This window comes from Chrysemys picta, chromosome 6 (genome assembly GCF_011386835.1).
Source record: "Chrysemys picta bellii isolate R12L10 chromosome 6, ASM1138683v2, whole genome shotgun sequence".
Lineage (NCBI taxonomy): Eukaryota > Metazoa > Chordata > Testudines > Emydidae > Chrysemys > Chrysemys picta.
In genome coordinates, this window is record NC_088796.1 from 87,369,682 (window position 1) to 87,392,659 (window position 22,978).

General features: G+C 36.8%; 1 protein-coding gene across 17 annotated transcripts in view; it reads right to left on the reverse strand.

Moving 5' to 3' along the window:
- ERCC6L2 (ERCC excision repair 6 like 2) overlaps positions 1-22,978 on the reverse strand; it is a 95,021-nt gene that overhangs the window by 25,926 nt on the left and 46,117 nt on the right. For 5 of the 17 annotated variants that reach the window (XM_065599406.1, XM_065599404.1, XM_065599407.1 and 2 more), the window contains 6 exons: positions 19,225-19,320; positions 17,665-17,764; positions 13,891-14,043; positions 12,204-12,284; positions 8,513-9,740; positions 6,761-6,915 (listed from right to left, as the gene is read on the reverse strand). In XM_065599406.1, coding sequence (XP_065455478.1) covers positions 6,761-6,915; positions 8,513-9,740; positions 12,204-12,284; positions 13,891-14,043; positions 17,665-17,764; positions 19,225-19,320 — 1,813 coding nt within the window. Of the gene's footprint in view, positions 1-681; positions 810-6,760; positions 6,916-8,512; positions 9,741-12,203; positions 12,285-13,884; positions 14,044-17,664; positions 17,765-17,924; positions 18,174-19,224; positions 19,321-22,544; positions 22,645-22,978 lie in introns of those variants that run through there. The other 12 variants (XR_010602307.1, XR_010602309.1, XR_010602306.1 and 9 more) reach the window with 11 other exon arrangements.

A 22,978-nucleotide genomic window follows, 5' to 3' on the forward strand; every position in this document is an offset into this window, starting at 1 on the left:
TCCTTTGCTAATTTGGAGTTATTAATGCCTAAATTTCCCCTTGATCAAGGTCATCCAGATGAGCTGTATCCATAGGAACAGTTAACATCTGTTTTGCCCAGTTTATGAGACGGCACCTCTGCTGTCCTTAAGTCTTTTCTCTCTGACGTTCTGGTTTGCTATTGATAGATACATTGTAGATTATCTCAGGCTGCCGAGTTTCCTCTGTTATACAGAGGGACACATTTTAATTGCCAACAATTCTTAAATAAATACTTTTATTTCCATGTGTCTTATGCGAGGTACTACTTGTAGCAGATATAAAGCAGTTTAAGCAAAACTATAAATATTGATGTAACCACATTATTTAAAAGCAAAACTGCAGTTTTTAAGGGAGACCACTGTACTTCCTTGATTACGTTTCAAGGGTGAGCTGCTGTATGCTTAGGTAGTTTATTTATGATGGTTCCCTTGGTGTACAAAAGTCATAAGTAACAAAAAAAAAACCAGTCTATCTATTGGAAACACCACACAACCTCCCTGTATAGCTGTAGATTTCTGGTCCAATCTTGTTTGTTTCTATAGGCTACTGTTACTTCAACTGAGATTACTGGAAGACATTTTCAGATGGTATCATGTGCTAGTATAGAACCTCATCACTCTGGGCTTCAATGTCTGTTTATACTAAGTTCCTTTTCCTACCTTGACAGGTCCCCATAACTACTGTGAGATGATGTGTACTTCTCCCAATCTTCTCAGACTTGCATCAGAGTGTGAGGGATGGTAAAAGCTGGCTAACAGAATCTTTAGTAATCTAGGGTGTAATCCACCTATGATCAAAGAAACACTTACTGTTGTTTTCTTGCAGTAATCCAGAAATTAACATAATTTTCTACCACATCAAGGAGCACTGAGGGCATCTAGTTCATTTCCAAGGGTTGGAGGACTGATTATTACCATCTTGCCTCCTGCTTCTTCTACCTATTTTGGCTCATGCTCAGACTCTGGAGTACCTGCTCTCTTCTAGGCTTTCAATTTTGGAATGGTCAATAAGAGATCTACTGTGTGTTATAAAGTCCAAAGTCCTTCCTGCCTGTATCGGATTACTAGAATTTTGTTGGACTCTACTATTACTCTGTCCAAAAGACCTTCAAAATAGTTTGCCTTCTTTGACCTTAGTTTCCAAAAGGATTTAGTTTGGCTTTAAAGATTTATATTTATACAAAGAAACATTGGATAAAGTATATTCATTGCAAATCTGGATAGAGTTTAATCTCTATTTCTTGTTTAGGACAGTTAGAACTAATACAATTAAATATACACTATTACTTTTAAAATTGGGATAGAGGACTCAAAGCTTCAAGCTGTTTTTTTTAATTTCAGATTTTAGTCTTTATATTAAGAATTGTATGACAGATTCTAAATTTCAATAGTTTGATATGTGTTTGCCATTCATTATTGTAAATGCTGAGTACAGTTGCTCGCTTTAAAAGGCTAAATCAAGCCCTTGCAGATTAAATGTAGATTAAAAAAACAAGACAAAACAAAGAACAGCTTGGTGTATCGCAAACAAATAATAAGACTCAAGCTTGCTACAACCAAGCCCTTTCAAGTCTATTTACTATTCAGGAACTCATCTTCCTGAGCAGGTGAGGTAGCCCATAAGCCCATCCAGCTGCTCACAGCACAGCTCCTTCTCCCAAGCTACCCATCTCTCCACTAAGGGAACAGCCTTCATGATTGCTGTAATCCACTCCAGCGGAGACACTTTCTGCTTTTTAGTGCATGCATTAATCCCTTCTTTACTTCTCAGGTACACAGGATTGATAAACCCATTCACACTCAGTACATGAATGAAAAGTGTCTGTGTAAATACTCAGCTTTTCTTATTTCCTCTGTTGATTGATTTTTTGCTGCAGTCGTGTTCATCCAGCTACCATATTAGCTATTGTTTTTTCAGTTTGCATTTGGCTGAATTCTTGCTACAGAGCATTCATATAATAATTCATGTATTGGTTTAATCAAAGAACGATATAATATAATCTGAAGAAAACTCAGACTAAATATTCTTACAGCATGTTGTCTTGACTCAATTAGGGCTGTCGATTAATCGCAGTTAACAAACAATTAACTCAAAAAAATTAATCGCAATTAATTGCAGTTTTAATCGCATTGTTAAACAGCAGAATACCAATTGAAATTTATTAAATATTTTTGGATTTTTTTTCTACATTTTCAAATATATTGATTTCAGTTACAACACAGAATACAAAGTATAGAGTGCTAACTTTATATTATTATTTTGATTACAAATATTTGCCCTGCAAAAATGATCAACAAAAGAAACAGTATTTTTCAATTCACCTCATACAAGTACTGTAATGCAATCTCTTTATCGTGAAAGTATAACTTACAAATGTTAATTTTTTTTGTTACATAACTGCACTCAAAAAACAAAACAATGCAAAACTTTAGAGCCTACAAGTCCACTCCGTCCTACTTCTCGTTCAGCCAATTGCTAAGACAAACAAGTTTGTTTACATTTACAGGAGTTAATGCTTCCAGCTTCTTATTTACAATGTCACCTGAAAGTGAGAACAGGTGTTCGCATGGCACTTTCGTAGACAGCATTGCAAGGTATTTATGTGCCAGGTATGCTAAACATTCGTATGCCCCTTCATGCTTCAGCCACCACTCCAGAGGACATGCTTCCATGCTGATGACGCTCATCAGAAAAATAATCTGTTAATTAAATTTGTCACTGAACTCCTTGGGGGAGAATTGTATGTCCCCTGCTTTGTTTTGCCCGCATTCTGCCATATATTTCATGTTATAGTAGTCTCAGAAAATGACTCAGCGCGTTATTCATTTTAAGAACACTTTCACTGCAGATCTGACAAAACACAAAGAAGGTACCAATGTGAGATTTCTAAAGATAGCTACAGTACTCGACCCAAGGTTTAAGAATCTGAAATGCCTTCCAAAATCTGAGAGGAATGAGGTGTGGAGCATGCTTTCAGGAGTCTTAAAAGAGCAACACTCTGATGCGGAAACTACAGAACCCGAACCACCAAAAAAGAAAATCAACCTTCTGCTTGTGGCATCTGACTCAAGATGGTGAAAATGAACATGCTTTGGTCTGCACTGCTTTGGATTGCTATCGAGCAGAACCCGTCATCAGCATGGACGCCTGTCCCCTGGAATGGTGGTTGAAGCATGAATCTTTAGTGCATCTGGCATGTAAATATCTTGCGATGCCGGCTACAAAGGTGCAACGAGAACATCTGTTCTCACTTTCAGGTGACATTGTGAACAAGAAGTGGGCAGCATTATCTCCTGCAAATGTAAACAAACTTGTTTGTCTGAGGGATTGGCTGAACAAGAAGTAGGACTGATCGAACTTGTAGGCTCTAAAGTTTTACATTGTTTTATTTCTGAATGCAGATTTTTTTTGTACACAATTCTACATTTGTAAGTTCAACTTTCATGATAAAGAGATTGCACTACAGTACTTGTATTGGGTGAACTGAAAAATATTATTTCTTTTGTTTTTACAGTGCAAATATTTGTAATAAAAATCAATATAAAGTGAGCACTGTACACTTTGTATTCTGTGTTATAATTGAAATCAATATATTTGAAAATGTAGAAAATATTTAAATAAATGGCATTCTATTATTGTTTAACAGTGCGAATAATCACGCAATTAACTGCAATTAATTTTTTTAATCGCTTGACAGCCCTACTCATAATATATACTGTTTCTCCACCTTCAATCTAATTTTCTCAAGGGTGACAGAAATAAAGAAATATCTCCAATCAAGCCTAATTTTCCCGAAGCATTTTATTTCTTGCTCTAAAATTCAGCTACTGCAGTTGACCATTTCCTTGGTGTGTCTTAGACATCTTTTAATATTTTTGTATCCCTTTCTTTTAGAGATATAACTCTATTTTCTATCAGAAATGTGTTTATAAATTTCAGCTTTATAAAGTTGAAAGTGTAACATTACACACACATTATAAAAACATTAATTTAACATGAAGAAGTTGGCATGGAAAAGGGAATAAGAAGGGATATTTTGTTAATGCCCAGGAGAAGAGACTGATCTGCTACAGGAAAGAAAATCAGATTATTCTGATGGTCAATCCTTCTCCAAAGATGCTTAGGGGAAAAAAAAAAAAGCGGAAACTGTAAAAACAAAACAAAAAAACCCTACCCCGCCAAAAAACAAACCCAGAACAAATATTTAAGAGGCCAGAGGTAAAATGTAACACACTACAGATTTTTTCATGCTATGTTGTACATGAGTTGAGGAATCAGCTGAGAGGACTAAGATCTATAGGAGATACCAAAAGAGAAATTCACAAAAAAATCCCTATATTAAAAAAAAATCAGATTAAGGAGTGTGAACATAGAAATCGAAGAGAACATTAACTCATATGGAAACTTCTGGTAAACAGATGGCAAGGCAGTGCTTCTGAAGAGCAGAGTCAAATCTTTCACGAGGACATTCAGTTGTTCTGTCAAAATCTTCTAACCTTGTTTTGAGAACTATGAGAATAAAATGAACATACCAAAAAATTCTACCAGGATTAAACTTGAAACTCCCCATAACTCCACAAGATTTTTTCATTAAGAATTTTGTTTGGTTGATAGTACTTCAACCTGTTTTTAAGAACACTAGAGTAATTTGCATGTTTCTTTTCTTGACTATTCCTCATTTGATTCCTCACAATTTTCTTTGCAGTATTTGTCACGGCACCTAACTGTAATATTACAATGTCCTAAACTGACTGAATAAGTGAAAAATAAATAGCAAAAAGAGATGAATACCAGAGCAAACATAATTTGTTTTTCATACAAAGTCCTGGTAATAAAAATAAAGAAACAAGGAAAGGAGAAAACAGAAAAAGTAGCAGCAGAGATGTTTCTAAAAGTGGATAATTTTTCAAAGTTTCTACGAGGCATTAGCAGCTCTTTAAGAAGAGCATGTGAAACTCAGAGCTCTACATTTTAGAAGAGACAGACATCTAGCAATTACTGCTAAATTAATGCCTTTACGTCAGAGTAAAAACAGGAAATGAAGTCAACTGGCAGTTTTCCCCACCATTATTGATGTTTTCCTTCCTACTTAGATCTCCAAGTTAATTGATGTTACTGTTGCTTCTGGTTTAAGAAACCAGATACCCTTGAAACGTATCGATTGACAAACTAACCAGAGATAAATTAATTTGTAACACCTGTGGGCATGACAATTCTGAACTTGGATGTAATGAGAAACAAATCATATGAACAACAGAAAAGCCTCTAAACTCCCGTAGCCTAATATCTGAGATACAGCTGTCGTTAGAGTCATTAAGCCCCACTACTCTCCTCAATTTTTTCCTTTCATTTGTCCTGCATTCTAGTGATGTTGTCAATCCTGGCTATTAGGGGCTGGGGTCTTTCTGTGGTATTCTTGAGTATTTTTATCTGATGGTCTATTTAGGGGAGAGATTCAAATGCAAATACTTTTACTACAGAAAAGATCTCACTTATTGCTGATTGGCTTAGTTTGATCTTCCCAGCATAATATTGCTGCAACACCCCTTGTTAATAGAACAATTAATTACCGTACATCAATAGTACTGGAAGCACACCTCTTAATGAGGAAATGCATGGAAATGACCTAATATATGTAGATCCAGACTAGAGTTTTTGCCTTGAGTTAAATGATTGTTAGTTTATTCATGGTAGTTAAACACATCTGTGAAGACTAAACTGAATGTACCCCCAAGCATTTGCTCTAGGCTACTAACATTTGTGGTTCCTGGAGATCAGTCTAGGGGAACTACAGATATTTGTAGTATGCAATAAAATGACTGGGGAATGGTCAGATTAATTTGGATTTAGATGGACACCATCAATTTATCTATTTGTAAGATTAAACATGAACCCCCCAACCAAAAACCTGGATGTGAACATTCCCACTTAAGTGTCTGAAATCTGGATCCAAATCAGAATGCCCCAGCATTCAGGAATGCAGATTAAAACCAATAAAGAATAGGTTTGAAATATAAACTTGAAGCTTTATCAGAGTTTAGACTCAGGCTTATCTCTATTCCAAATGTAATTTAACATGAAACGTAATGGCTGTAAAGCATAAAAACAGTCATCGCTACAAATTAAGCAGATGTTAGAAATGCTCTCAATAAGCTTGCATTCAATTTTCAACTTCAGACTTAAATTAACGAAGACTACACTAACCCATAAAGTTGAATTAATCACAATAGACATTTTGACATAAAAAGCTCTTTCTGCAAACTTGTATTTGACTTTTAAGTGATTCTAACTAAAACACTTTTCAGCCCTAGTGAAGGATATCATGAAGGTTAACCTTCTCTTCTGGTAACTTGCTACTTTATTAATTAGACCAAAGGCAAACTGAAGATTCCAGGTCTCAAACCAAGTCCTATTACCAGAGAAAATGTGGCACCGGATTAGATTTCAGGTACCCAATCTCTGTTCTAAAACAGATAAGCATATTACTTCTGAGACAGTCTTACAGAATCCAGCAGAGGGTGCTGTTCAACTCAGTTCCCAACACTTTCAAGGCTGACCAATACAGAAATAGCCGCAGTATGTTATTTTATTAGGCCTCCACTTGAAACTCCTCCTCCTCCTCCCACCATCAGTGGCTTTGATCATTCATGGTGGCCATTAACAGAAAACCAAGTTTGAAGAAAGAATAAGGAGGATAAAAATAGAACAAAACAACATTTCCCAAATCCTCCTCTTTACCTTGGCACAGTAGACTGCTATATTAGCAGGGAGCTGGGAAAACTGCTTCAACTCAAACACATCTCGCACTGCCCAGTTACTCATCTGATTCTCAGCCTTGCTTGATCCAACCACATTCTGGTTTGAATGAATATAAGCCACTTCTTGAACACCATCTAATACATGAGAAGAAAGGTATAATCAAACGCTTTTGGCCATTCCAAAATACTGCATGGGTAGATCAGCTCTATTATAGATAAGTATTGCAATTTTAAAAGAAAAGCTAATAAAGTTAACGTGGAAATCCTAAATTTTGTTAGGCTGTAACTTAGGCCCAGATTTTTAAAGGTATTTAGGCATTGCTGCACTCAGCGTTGCAATGGCTAACTGATTTAGGAGCTTAAGTCTCATTTTCAAAAGGGATTTAGGAGCCTAAATACCTTCAAAAAATCTAGGGCTTTGTCCTTAAATCCTTCAGTTGTGCTAATATCCATTTAAATGCTGCAACCATTTTAGTAAATTTCCTTTTACATACCGAGAAATGACAAACTTTGTTCCAAGGCACCCAAAGTTTTTAAAAGATGAATGCTCAAAGTTAAGGACTAATTGCCCCTACTCCTCCATATTATACATACTACCAATACCACAGTACATATTTCAAATAATATTCAGTGATAATATTACCAGTTACTGATAACAGGAAAAAGTTAACATTATGGTGAGAACTGATTTATTCATTCCCAAATTAGAAAATGTAATTGTATCATACATTAATGCACCTTTTTGTAGTGATTGCAAATGTTTAGCAAAATAGAAATATATGCACACAGTAGATTCTGCTTATTAGCCACCCCTGGATTGCCAACAAAAAGTTGCCATTATCTGGCAGTTGCCAATAAGCAGAAGGACAAGTTTGTGGGACTGCAGCCAGAGAAGGAAGTGCTGGGATGAGTTTTCTCTGGCTGTACCCCCCAAATCTGCACTGGGGTAGGCAGCAACGGAGAGGGTGGCTGCAGCTTGGATGCTGGGGCTTTCTGAGGGGAGGAGAAGCTGGGGGGAGGACAGTGTCAGGAGAACAGGGGTGCTGGGAACTTGTAGAGCTGCATAGTACCTCTCCTTGTGGGCTGGTATGGGAGGCTGCGGGGAGGAGGAGAGCAGTGGTGAGAAGTACCTTGCTGCTCTGTGTGACCTCAGCACCCCCAACTCCTTGTGGAAAGCCTTGGCATCAAGGCTGCAGCCCCCAACTCCACAGTGCTGCCCCACCCACAGCCTCCCCTCCCAGCTTGCAGTGCCAGGACTCCGGTAGAGGTCCCCCAGTGGGCGGGGCTGCAGGTGCAAGCAGGTCTTCAAGGCTGCAGCAAGGGAAGGCATTTCCCTGCATTTTCTTCCTAGGCTGCAGCCGTACAAACCAGCTGGAGTCTTTATTCCAAAAAAACTCAATAAAGCATCATGCCGTTGCCAATCCCATTAACAATCTGAATCCCATTAACATTAATGTTAATAGCATGGGATTGATTCCCAGCAAAATGTTGCTATTATGCAGCATCCACTGTATTGCAGAGTGGCCCACCAAATCAGAAGAGACAAGGATAAAAATAATCAGTGAAATCAACAAGGCCTATAAAAAGGGAAGGACAATATTAAAGAACTCTTAATAAATCAGATATAAACAAGGACAGAGTGACACCTTTAATATACCTGCAAAAAACTTCTCCATATTAAATTGTACCACTAAATTACTGAACAAAAACTCTTAATTAATTTTACAATCACCTAAAAAATTGTCCAGTGATCCCACATTTTCTTCTTGATTGACACATGCTCTCTTACTTCTAGAGGTCTTATGCACACGAGAGTGACTGGGTGTCGACACTGTAACTGAGGCACCTCTAACACGGCAGGCTGATTTGGGGTCAAACTGAATTCTGCGTCTCTGTTTTTTGTGCTTATGGCTTTGCTTACTTAAGTGAATTTTCTTGACTGGTGAATCATCTTCAGAGGATGAAAATTCACCTATATTCTGTGAATCCGTTTCCTTTTCTCCATTGTTTGGCTTGTTCGCCTGCAGCACAGTTTTTGAAGAGTTACAGAACTCCCTATTTCGGTCACATTTTTGTCTCAACCTAAGAGCAGTGAAGGCTTTCTGGTTTCTTGATTTGGACCATATGGGTATTTCAAGATCATCAGACTCATCACTTATGTCACTAGTGCCTTTCACATATGTTGTGATTTTTTGGGCATTTTTCCAAGACTTTGTTTTGGTGAAGACTGACCCAGTATTACAGAACAGAGATTGTTTACAGGCCAAAGCGTCTCCCTTAGGTGTATGTTTAGTGATCTTTTCTGTATCTGACCCTTCCAATTTTTCTGATACAGCCTCACATCTTTTAACATTTTTAGCAGGAGCAGTTTCTTGGTGAGCTGGAACTTGGGAAGGAAAGATGATATCATCACTCTCTTCCGAGCTGCCTTCAGTCTCCATGACTACACCAATTTCCTTTGAAATGCACTGATCTTCATTTTTATTTTCAATGTCCTTTTTTCCCTCAGAGTCAGATGAAACAGGCCAATCTGGGGCTACAATCATACAATGCATATCTTGTTTTTCAGTTTTATTTGGTGGCTCAGTGGTTCTCCGATGTCTCAAAATACTATTATGGCTTCTACTTTTCTGAAGACCAATGCACTTGACATCTACATTTGATCTTTGGCCCACAGACAAGGCATCTGTGCTTTCTTGATCAGATGCACCATTACTATCAATGACCTCAGTAGCTTTAGTTCCTCTCTCTAACAGTTTAGGAAAACCACACTGCATTAAGGTAAGCTGTTTCTGTGAAATTAGCATGTCATTTGCATTGCAAAATCTGCTTTTTTTTGTTTTTGAGCTTCCCACAAGTTCATCATCACTAAAGTCACTATAAACATCAAATTCCTCTTTCTCCAGTTGTTCTCTAGATTTGAGAGGAGCTTTATCTTCTTCACAACCTGGCTCTGCATGCTAAAAAAAAAAAAAATACTGAAAATCACTGTCACAGAAGTTAACATTACAACGAAACAAAAAGCTATTTAAAATATATGTAGAACAACAATGTCTAACTTTGACTCGCTAATACAGAAAATGGATTTTCACTAAATTATAAAACCCAATCTATACAAAAATAAGTATATATTCAATACACAGATAGGAAGCTTTGGTATGCAATACAATATTTAACCAAATAATAGCATGTGTATTATGACCAAAAAACCCCCCACCAATATTAGTAAACTGTGTTAAATATTTGGGACAATAACACATACTACCTATTGTTTGCTTGTTTGGGAACAACCTGCATTTGTCCAGTAAACATACTGTTACATTTACAGTTTGAACTCATTTTGGTGCAACTTTCAAGTTGTTTAAGTTGAAAAGCAACTCAACAGTCCAAACCAAAACACTACATAATCAAATCATTTATAAGGAAAACACATAATAGGGCGGTCAACCTTTTAGGATTTGGGGGCCAATGCTCCCATTTATAATGCTTTAAAGAGCTGTGCACACATAACCTTCTACTCTAGAATCACTTAAGGACTATTGTCGCCAAGCACACATCATCTAGCCAAGTACAAAACTGAAGAAGTTCAGAAAACAGGAACAGAACTATGTACACTAAGTACATAAATATTTCAAAATATATGTGGAAGGTAACTACAGAAGGGTAAATTATTACGGTCTTATCTGCATAGGAAAGCTATATACCAATATAGTTATCCTGGCATAACTCATTGTCTTGACATGCTTATTCTGGTATAAAAGTAGCTTTCTTTATTTAGCTTAAACCTCCTTCCCAAATGAGAAATTAAACTGCAAAAGGTCACTCTACCATCAGAATAAGAGAATCCGCATGGAGGTTACACTGGTATACACAATATCACTGTAAATTCATATCTCTGGTTACACAAAAAACCCCAACCAACAAAACAACATTTTCCTATGAAGATCCGGCTTAAGAGATTGTGGCCAATTTACAGTACAAGTCAACTCAGTGGGGGCACAAACACACAATAAGGTTATATGTATTTTTTGCCTAGTTTATAGCTATATTTAATCCCTCTACCCCACTCCCTAACTGCTCACCACAAATATAAAACAAAAATAATCCTTCATAGCCAAATAGATACAAAGTTCATGGATTCAAAGATTAAAATTATGATACAGACACAGTTTAGTTTATTGCAATTTAAAATCCAGTATAACTCCAAAATGGACTCCATTATAACTAACAACACAGTAATATGTATGTGCATATTTACTGGCAAAGTTGAAAAAACTATTCAGTTAAAAGGAAGTTATCTTATTTATAAAGAGCAAAATTCACCCAAGTGCAGAAGGCCTGTAAACTCTTCACAGGAAGCGGTGCTGGCCAAAAGACAATGCAGCTGAACTAACGCACCCCTGCATGTTGCAAAATGGGGGCTCCAAACCATTTCTCCAAAAGCCAGTAAGGAACAGGTTATTAAGATGGCCTGTTGGAGGGGTTACTGGATCTGCAATTATATGGATCAAGCAGCCCAAACCACTTGCACAGGGGATCTGACCACTATATCAGTTACTAGGCTATAGCATACTGACTATCGTTAATAGTTATGCCTCTGATTGGCCAAACCACCCAAGTGGTTGCAAAAGTCAGCAGACTGGCTCTTAAGCCCAGCAGCAGCATTCAGGGGCTGCTCAAAGCATTTGCTCACAGCTGTGATAGCTTCTGTGCCAGCTTGTTCCAGTCCTGTTCCTGCCTTGGCCCCAGCCATGCCTCTTTCCAGGTAACCTTGTCCTGACTTCAGTTCTAATTATGAGGCCTGACACCCAGTCTAACCACAGAGCACAACCGAGTCTCTGACATACCCCTCCCCCCCCATCCAAGGACCAATTATTTGGCCTTTGTGCAAAAGAGTGAATTTTACTTCAAATTCTCTGTCGAAGAGTAGGAGGCAGCTCCTCAGTTGGTGTGAACAGACACTAAAGTCACTGGGGCTAGGCCGACTTACATCAATTGAGGTTCTGGTCCAACAAATCATTTGTCAAATAAGCCATTCAGAATACAGCAATTCAACTATAGCTCAGTGAGCAACTGTCCCTCTACATCAACAGTATCCATTAACAAAATATATACACACGACAGTCTGATGGTATTTAAGAAATACCGTAGAGGCATTATGATGGGATATTACCACAGACTAAACATATTAACAGAAGTTTGCCTGATATTCATTATCTTCTTGCAGATTCTAACCAAAGGAAGCAAAAGACCATCATGTTGCAGCAATGTTCTCTTTCTGATAATATCCCTTACATACTGTATCTTTTAAAAATGTCGTGTCTAGTTATTGTCAAAGATGTTTGCTCAACATACTAGCTGGAACGAGAGGAGAAAATAGCACCCACATTCCATGTTGTATGACATGCACAAAGACAACTCACCATTTCTAACCTGCATGATGGTGGCTCCTCCTTTAGCCACGTAGTGGCTGTCATGACTCCTGCTTCCACTTGACCCTCCCTCTAAAAAAGAAAAGATGCAAGCAAGGCAAGCTTTATAATAAAAATTACCAATAAGGCAGCATGTGTGGTCTTCAAGGTAAGTTGGGTAGACAGGGCAAAGCTTAATTTTTCTGTCTTTATCTGGAAGTGCACATGTTCAAGAGTAAAATGGCCACTCACACTTAAGGCCCAAACAAATTGCCACACTTTAGTTGATGGAAAGACTCAATGGCAGTTAGATCAGGCCTCTAATGAGTAAGAAAACTGACATATTATACATATTGAGCAGATCCTACACACATCCAAAATTTTACTATTTTTAAAACATTTTTTTCAGACACACAGTATTTTCATCACTAAAGACTATTTAAAGCACATACCAAGACAGAATTGTTTTCCTCCTAGCAAAACAGATTTGAGTTGGAGTATCCCAAAGTGCAAAACAGGTAACTTTCCCAAAATATGGCTAGCCAGATTTTGTTTATAAACTTTCTAGAAACATTCACTTTTGGCTGAGACTGTGCCTAAGAAGCTCTCTCGTTAAAGTTAAATTACTAAGAATGCTTGTGATGGGGTCCTGGCTTCCGCAGTTTAAAAGAGTTCCTAACACAATGGGCCAACTTCAGAGGCAATGTATCCCATATTATAAAATTAGACTCCTTTATCCACACGCAAGGGTATAGAATTTTAAATCGGGGTATCTTACTCATCAAGAAGCCGAAGCAGGTATAAACAAGTTGTGTTAAAGTGCACAGTGGCTTACATTATCTTACAGAGTCTTCTTGCATCTTTGTATTAAAGATTTTGTTCATTAGCTACACTAACCTTTTAGTCCATAGCATGTGACTTATACCAGCTTAGCTCCTAACCTCCTCCTCATATGCCACAAACTAGATTGAGGAGTGATACATAAGGGGTGGAGGTGTCGGATATGAGAAAGAAAAATAGTTTCAGGGAATCTTATTTGGTAAAACATACATACTGTAGACATAAAGAGGTGCATATTATGCATACTTTACCTCATTCAACACCACCCTCTGAATCTGGCTCAATACAGTGTTTGAGAACAACCAAAACATAGGGATTTAAGAATGGAATGCCCCACTCAACCTTTTTAAGACTGTATTTTGAAATAATGTATGCATATGACACATAAATGCAATAATTCTATGATATGAAACATGTCTATCCACCCCAACTAATAGCCATTAAACAGAAGGTTAGCAAGATCAGAACACTTTTTTCATAGTAAAAAAGTATTTTAAATTTGATTTAAAGGACAAATACTGTATCTGATAAATAAAATACATCTGTGTACACAGATGCAGAAGTATCACAAAATCAGTTTTGGTATTTTTATTAGGAACAGAAATGAACTTCTTTGAGTTCTTGGCAAGTTTTAATAAGACCACATTTTCCATATTTTTGTTTATTTTAGAGGAATTATTTTGATGTGCCTAAAAGTGAGAAACTCACAGCCCTAGATTAAAGCACAATGTAGGCATTTGTTGTTTCAAGTTTCACCATACTGCTTTGCATGGCACTACATTCACATCTATGGTAAAATGCTTCAAGAGGAAAAAATATGTAAAGCTAATGTCCAAAAGTCAGAAGGAAAGCTTCACACCTCCAGGATGTTTTTTGTAAGGCAGGACCCCTGGGTTCGAAGCTTGAAGAGGTTATGGATCCCAAAAAGCTCGCCTTGATGTTCCTTTGATCCTTGCACTGCCTCAAAATATCGCTTGGCATTTTCACTTCCAACTACCGCACAGTGAAGTTGCTAAAACAGAATAACGCATGAGATTTCATAAATGTTTGCTCCAATCATATGTCAGAATTTCCTGGCATTCACAGTATATATGCAGCTTTAGTTAAAGGAGGCAGAAATACCTAATGAAGGATATTTTGTTTTTATTTACCTGGCAGATGTTGCCATTGTGGTATAATATTAATCTGACTAGTTTTACTGAATAGGAAAGCAAAACAAAACAAAAAATTTCTAAGCCTCCTACTTCATTGTTCTATGCCTAACACTGGAAACTTGCTAACTTATTCTTGAGTATCAGTACTTCACTGCATCGTGCCTGTTTACAAATAATTTATAAAAAATATTTAAAGACTGAATAACAATAATTTAAAGTACACCCAGAGTGAAAAAGAATATGGTCACTGAATCACGAATGATCTGGAAAAATTTAAATTCTGATCCACTCTGATTAAATGGAATGTACAAATGACTAATAAGAGCCACCACTGTGTTGGAAACAGTTAAGTAAATAGTGCATCAGATAAAATTTAAACATTCTTGAAATCAGGCAGGTTGAGCTATGCTTCAAGTGACGTCAAGTGTTCAGTACAAATGTAACGGACATCCTTTGCACGAACAGCAGGAAGAAATGATGGTTTTTACTCTGTCCCTAGGAAGTTGGTAGCCTTTGAGGGCTACTTAATGGTCATCTAGGGCTATGCAGCTGCTTTCAAGGGAGAAGTACCCCTCTGAAATAGTCATCAGTCACAAAGGCAAACTATAGCTGGATTGACCCCTAACTTTGCTAGGTGCAATGTACATTTTTCTCTAAGAACATAGTAGCAATCATGATCATAGTTAAGGTTGTACCACAGATTTCAGATTAACTAATTAATATTGTTTACTTAATTTTATATTTTTGTTCTACTTGTTTTATATTCTGAATTACTATTGGTTGTACATGGTTTTTTTCCCCCAACTGTTCCACTAATAAAAAATGCCAAAGTACTTTCAAAATCAAATGCACCCTTCAATAATTTCATCTTTAGACAATACAACACAAAGCATTACAGATAGACTGCTTTTCAAAAAATCAATTACTTACACATATTAAAACATTGACTAAATACAGAGTAGACAACCTATAGGTCTATTTGAGGATGCACTTGCACGTATAGAGAAAGCCACATGTCCATGTGCTGTCATGTTTGTGTGTTCTCTTTAATGGTCACAATAGGTTTTTATACTCTTTATCAACACTTGTTGAAAAACTCTGGGAAATCGTGGGCCTAAGTAGGTGCTCAACTGTCAATGTAATTCAAATCTAGATGTAAAAACCAGCCTTGGATTTCCAATGATTTTGTCTGTAGACTAATTCTGTGCAAAACATACTTGGCCAAAAAATTTCATCAAGCTCTGGATAATCAGGTCAAAATTTTGAGCAGGTTTCTGTCAATGCAGACATAAGATTTGTAGGTTCCTCACTTCCACATGCAAAAGCCTACATATGGGCAGACAAATCAGGTAACTGCACATGCAATTCGCAGTTAGGTACCAGTTTGCCTGTTCGTACAGATATACAGGTGTTTGCAGACCAATCTGGCTGTTGATTTTAAGGGTGCATTAGTGGTAGGGTTACCAGATAGCAACTGTGAAAAAACGGGACAGGGGATGGGGGGTAATAGGCGCCTATATAAGAAAAAGTCCCCAAAAACAACACTGTCCCTTTAAAAATGAGACATCTGGTCACCCTAGTTAGTGGAGATCTAATGAAAATCTGAGCCTTAGATTTGCGCATCTTAACTGACCATTCTTATAGTTAAGAGACAGATGTTCAAAGTTATATGCATATAGCTGTATGCATACATATAAGCTCAGCTACGTGAATAGGTATCTGATTGGTCAGAGTTGTGTAAATAGCCTGTCCCTTCCAAATACATCAGTTTTGTATTCAGTAGTAACATGCATATGTACGTACACAATTTCATGCACAGATCTGTGCAAGTCTGGCCCTAAACATTCCTGCTAAAATTAAAATGTAGTGCTTTGAGAGAACTTTTACAAAGCTGGTAGAAAGAATGCCTTATACTGTACTAATGTCTTTGTAAAGTCATCTGAAAATTTTGTACATAAACAGCACATAATTTTCTTCATGGTGCTTTCAATTAAGGTTTCCCAAACATGCATTTAATTAGGATATCAGATAATTATTGAAATGGAGAAAGGAATACATGAAGTTTAAAAACATGTTTACTGATGTTTAGAAGGTTGTCAAAGTTAGTAGGTCTAAAAATTGACCTATTTTGACAGTGTTCTCCACTGAAAGGTCTTAGCTTCCAGATCTTTCCATCTGTTTATTTTTCAGATTGATCACCGTTGCCAGTAAGAAAAAAACCCCTATACACAATAAAACAACGTGACATTGTGAAAGTAACAGTCAAGAAAATAGAATACACACATACCGATATTAACCAAGAATATAAAAGTTTTTCAGAAAGTTGTGTATGTTTGAGAAAAAAAACATGGTAAGACTTTCCAGAATAGAGCACAAAAAGCAGCAGATGTTAGTCCTTAAATAAATGCTAATTAATTATTGACACTTAAAAAATACAGTGATTTCCTTTTTTAAAATTAGATTACCGGTATATAGCAGAACTCTGCTAGTTCATTCACAGTACATTTACCAGAACATTTTCAATTAAGTAAAAGTAAACACTGGGGAAAAAATGAAGTGAGGAACTAGTGACTATCTGCTGCTGTTCTAGGGATGGACACAATCCACACATGTGATTTCATTCCTCAGATTTTCTATTCAGAAAGTGTCACATGATAGGCACAACCTTTACTCTTGCCCAGATGATCTCAATAAACTGTCCTGAAACAAAACTAGGACAAGTTGAACTAGGAGAAGGGAAAGCCTTTCTTACGAATTCTCATGACCCTGGCCAGTCATCACTATCCATAGGAGGGAAAAGGAAGTCAGTGGGCTTCCTCAGAAGTAGGATGTCATCAAGCAGCCATTACTGTCCAAGTTACTATACTACCAATGGGGATTGCCCCACTTCATCTCTCCTCCTCCTCCCTCCCTCAAAATGAGGCACTGGAGGATCATGGAGTTAACAGGAGAGACTGGCTCTTGCAAATAAGGTAGTGTTCAGAGTAATGGACACTTCTTAAGTCCATTTAGCCCAGCATTTCCCAAACTTTTGAAAAGTAAGCCCCACCCTTCCGGAAAATGAAAATCAATCATGCCCACCTTCAATCCCATCATGTATTTAAATTTCAGTTTAATTTCTCGTTCAGGCCCACCAATATTTAACTGAAATTTAAAACTTGCTCTTACATTTTTATTTTAAGGAATGACATTCAATATTGGCTGTCTCAGATCTTCATAAGAGGTACTTAATCTCCTTTCTCACATGCTTTGAGTGCTGAAATAAGTAACGATATCGACATTTAAAATACCATCACTGGCCTGAGTTAGCACCCACTGAAAAAAAGTGGGTAGTTCTTCCTTGCCAAGTGCATAAATTAACATTGCAAGTCATAAATCCAACATAGAATCAACTTCGCTATAGGTCAGCTTTCACTCATTCAGACAGCTGGCTGAAAATAGTTATTGTTTTACGTGTACCATGACACTGTGAACTTTACCTGTTTGTAAACCTGCCGTAAGTACATCATCTCCTCCACGGTCCCCAAGGATATCAATCTAAACACTTTCACATCTCTGTACTGGCCAATCCTATAGGCTCTGCAAAAAGAGTGATTTTGAAGAATACTAGGTTATTAGCTAACATGAGTTCCTTTGGAGATAAGTAAAATCCTAATTCCAATAAAAGGAAATACTATAAACTTAAATAGAACTTTCCTAAAAGACAAGTTTAGAAATTAAATGTTTTTTAAAAGCTCACATTTTCTCTCTTTAGGGCCCTCACTTCTCTTCTCCATAAATCTCCATAACTCAAACTACCAACAGATTATTTTCGGAAACCACCGAAGAGATTTACTGAATGTCAAGACATCAGATAAATGTGAACTTCACAGAAGTGGTACCATGAAGACTAGACCTAGTCTTGCAAGGACACACATTTCTGCAACATCATAACATTTTTCCACTTTTGGAGTGGAAAGGGGAGAAAGAGAAGTCTTCCTGGAGGTATCTGAAAATAGAAAAAATCCTCTCTACATGGTTAGAAATGATAAAATAATGGAGGAGCTTAAAAGCTAAAATATAAAATAGGATGGAACAAAGAACGTATTTTTACTCATCAAAACTCAATAGCTTTAAATATCAGAGGGGTAGCCGTGTTAGTCTGAATCAGTAAAAAAACAACAGAGGGTCCTGTGGCACCTTTAAGACTAACAGAAGTATTGGGAGCATAAGCTTTCGTGGGTAAGAACCTCACTTCTTCAGATGCAAGGAAGTGCATCTGAAGAAGTGAGGTTCTTACCCACAAAAGCTTATGCTCCCAATACTGCTGTTAGTCTTAAAGGTGCCACAGGACTCTCTGTAGCTCAATTGCTTTATACACTTTAAAGGCTCCTTGGAGTGTTTCCTTAGTTATCTAAAAGTATTTTCATGAGCTGCATGTGAAATGCTAACCTATGGTTTAGAATGTCTCAGATAAAACACTTATAAAATAAGAATCCTGCATGTGTCACCACAGCAAACTATCAGACAAACTGAATGCTGAAAAGGGACATCTCTACATTACAGAGGCTTGAAAATAAGGACACAACTATTTTTCTTCAGGGATTCTATGTTTCTCAACATCACTCTTGAGCTGGATCAGTAACTGTATTTTTTTTTTATAGTCTCTACTTTTAAATAGGCTAGCAATGATGGTTCCAACCTCAGGAAAAATGCCATCAGGCTATATGTCCACTTATTATTTTTTTAAATGAAACACTATCATAATCACAGCTTTGTCCTATACCTCTCTCTTCCAATAATGTCACAATTTGAAAAGTAGGAAATAAAAAAAAAGTTAAAATTCAGAGGTAAAGGAGCTTGGGAAATTCTCACTCACTTTTTAAACAGTATGCAGAGTACATTAATGCTAAACAAATTATTAACAGGCATTTCTAAATCTAGTCTGATTCAGCCAAAATCAGACTGTTCTCTAGGAAAATTTGCATGAGAAAATCAATTTCCAAAATGAACACAAAAAGAGCTCTATGTCTATCTAAATTTTAATATTGAGACTATACCTGTCAATGGCTTGAAGATCATTTGCTGGATTCCATGTTGGATCAAACAATATAACGACATTGGCTCCAACAAAATTGAGACCCAGTCCACCAGCCCTTTTAAAAAAAATGAGTTAGTTCTTAGACTGCAAGAAAAGGAGTTAGGTAGTACCATTTTTTAACTCAAATTAAATGATTTCTAGCTCTGGATCTATTTAACCAAAATTAGGCTTACTAGTGGTAGGCTCACATTTTTCCCCATTCCAAACATAATTAAACAGCATTATACCAACATAGGTAGCTGGTTGGTACCAGCGCTTTATTTACAAAACACAACAATAGCATAACAACCTAACAATCATGATTATTGTAGCAAATCACAATACCACCTCAAATTGCAGGCAGACTATATAACCTGCCCAACTACGAACAGCTGCTTTCACCTTGATATAACAGAAGTGCTGCCCAACTACCTGCTGCATCCCCTTAACACTCAAAGTGAATAATATAAGCCAAATCCTCAGCTGGTGTAAATCTACATAGCTCCATTGACTTCAACAGATCTATGCCAATTTATATCAGCTATGATTCTATCAATTTGAGACAGCTAGAAGAGACTTTATGTAAAGAGAGACTTATTACAGAGTTTGCATCAGTTTTGTTTCTTGAATCACAGGGAGATGGATTTTGGCAGGATACTTGCTACACGACTTACACCAAAACATGGTATAGTTTGTAATGCCGCTCCCAGCTATTCTTGTACAGCAGTCCTGGCAGGATAAACAAGTACTAGAGTGCAGTGGTGCCTGTTTTTGAATCAAACTATTGAGAGGGCTAAGTAAAAGCACAGAAAAGTGAATGATAAAAGAAAACATCATTCATTTCTTATGCAGTCCTTTTAGGGTATGTTGTCGGCGGGCAGCGATGGATGCAGTGGGGATCGATTTATGCATCTAGATAAATCGATCCCCGAGCACTCTCCTGTCAACTCCTGTACTCCAGCTCGGTGAGAGGTGCAGGCAGAGTCGACGGGGGAGCAGCAGCAGTCGACTCACTGTAGTGAAGACACCGCAGTAAGTAGATCTAAGTATGGCGACTTCAGCTACGTTATGCACGTAGCTGAAATTGTGTAACTTAGATCGATCCCCCCTAACCTCCCCAGTGTAGACCAGACTTAGTGGATAGGGACAATATTGTGAGGGTCATTATAAGAAAGTCCTATTAAACATGTATATATTGGACTTTTTGGAAACAGTTAGGCTCAATGTGTTGGCTGCATCTTCCAAGAACATCTTAACAACTCAAAATGTTGTTCAGACTACAAAGGCCCCAATATAGCAAACCCATTAAGCATGTGCTTAATTTTAAGCAGTTGACCAATTCCCCTATTGAAGCTAAAGGATTACTCACTTGCTTAAAGTTGGACATATGCTTAAGTGGTTTACTGGAGCAGGGCCAAAGAGAATAGTCGTCAAGTTGCAGGACTGGCTCTTGGAAATCTCTTTAGTACCAGCTTAGCCACATTCCTTCTAATCCCCCCCAAAAAGAGATGAAAATTTCTGGAAAGCGTCTGGAAGCAAAATGCTTGTATCCAATGTAATAATATCTGAGAGACTGTTTTAGGTGGACTTTGATTTCAAACATGCCATGTGTTTGATTTTTGTTTTTTTTTCCAGATCCAGAAAGCACTTCAGCACATCCTGTGTATGATGTGATCAGACGGCTGATAGTCAATAAGACTGGATCCAGCGGAAATGCTAACGGGTTTAAAGAATCTCTCTCTAACAGTATCCCTTGCTGGGGATGTAGAAGGTAGATATAGAGTTTAAATAATTAGAAGCAGCACCAGTTAATCTTTGGCTGATGTGACAAGCAAGAGTGAGGTAATATATGTATGTATGGCAGACTAGTCATCACAATTTGAGTGGATACCATAATTGACAAATGTCTTTTTCTTGATGAGATCTATCCCCTCCATAAGGTTTATAGTGGTATCTTATGGTCAATGATGGTTTCTCCAAAGATTTTAGAAGAAAGTGGAGGCAAGCCACTACATGTTCTCAATGAGACACTCCCAAAATAAAATAAAATATTGGATACACTTTTTCCATAAGTGTATATTTAAAATAGTTTATTTTGGATTCTATTAAGCTAGTTTAAGGTGGTCGGAAAGGGTTAATTAATTAATTTATTTCCTTAAAAAAAAAAGAAAAGAAAAAGAAATTGGTGGAATCCTTGTTAATATAAATAAAGTTGTGGCCTTTTCCTTCCAAATGTGGTGTAGTGCTGGGTTAATTAAATTTAGAAAAGGAGAGGATGTGGGAACTTGCCAACATTAATGGAGGTTTCCGGAAGATGAGCATTCTCAAAGTCTGAAATACTGAATAAAAATCTTTTTTTTTTTTTATACAATCCTCCACTGTATTTTGGAATATTTCTTATTAGAGAGGATGGAATTCAGCTTCTCTTACCAAACCTGTAGTCAGACCAAAATATAAGTCAACATGTTTTTCCAATTGGTTTCTAATAAAAAATCCAAATATTTGAAACCTGAAATATGAAGTATACTTCAGATTTCATTAGTGGACATAACAGACTGAGTATGAGGAGAGACAAGACCAAACAAGATGTTTAAAAAAAATTAAAGGGGCAAAAGTTTTATAAAATTATTAGGTATACTACAATGTTTCAGAAGACAAGGCCCCTATGACTTCTTCATAAACAGAATGTACCTAGAAATGAGTTGGTGCGTTATAAATAAATCATTAAAAATGGGTAATATTCTAAGTGTCATTTAAGCAAGTAATGATTAAATCACACTGAATTATAAGAGATCTCATGGCTCAGCCTGCTACATTCATTTCTTTTAAGGATCTTGCAACATTGCCTTATAATAAACCATTATTTTTCCGGAGTTCATGGTATTGTAGGACTACATATTGGATCAGACTAATGGTCTATTTACTTGTGTGTCCTGTCTCTGTGCTCAGTACCACAATCTTCAGAAGTTACAAAACAACATGCCAGAGGGAAGTTTCTATGGAAGCAGTTAGTAATTAGTTCTATTCACAGAACTGTCTGATCCTACCCTTTGTGTCTCAAAATCACTTTGTGGCTGAGAGTTCCACAAACAAGATTACATAGTACATAAAAAATTCTTTTGTAATTTTAAAATTTGTCATCTTTTAATTGGATGCTCCTTTTTACTTGTATTACAAAGAAGAGCAAATCCTGTAAGAGCACCTGACCAAACGAATAATTTTACACACTTCTATCTTGTGCACTTATTTGTCTAATATCAAAAGTTTAATAGGAGAGATTTAAATATTAGAATTATTTACATCTTTACATGATTAGCCATCTCATTGCCTCTCTCTGGATTTTTTTCTTCCCCTCTTGCCACTTCCTTTTTGAGATGAGTGACCAGAATTGTACACACTACTGAAGGTAAGGACAAATCAACAATGTATATTATAACATTATAATAGTTTCATTATTCTTCTCTGTCCCTTCTTTTATACAACTTAACATTTTTTTTGCTTTTGAACTGCTGATGCACACGTTACAATATTTTCTTGACTTTATATACACTTAATTTAGAAGCCACTAATAGGTGAGATTAGTTAAAATTCTTTCTAGTGCATATTACATTGCAATTTATCTCATCTCCCATCATTGTCTAATTTTCTGGCTTCATATCTGGATTAATAACTCCACTTCAATAAAGGGTAGCTCATGGCTCTACTAGCTACTGTTTCAGGTCAGTATGCAGGCT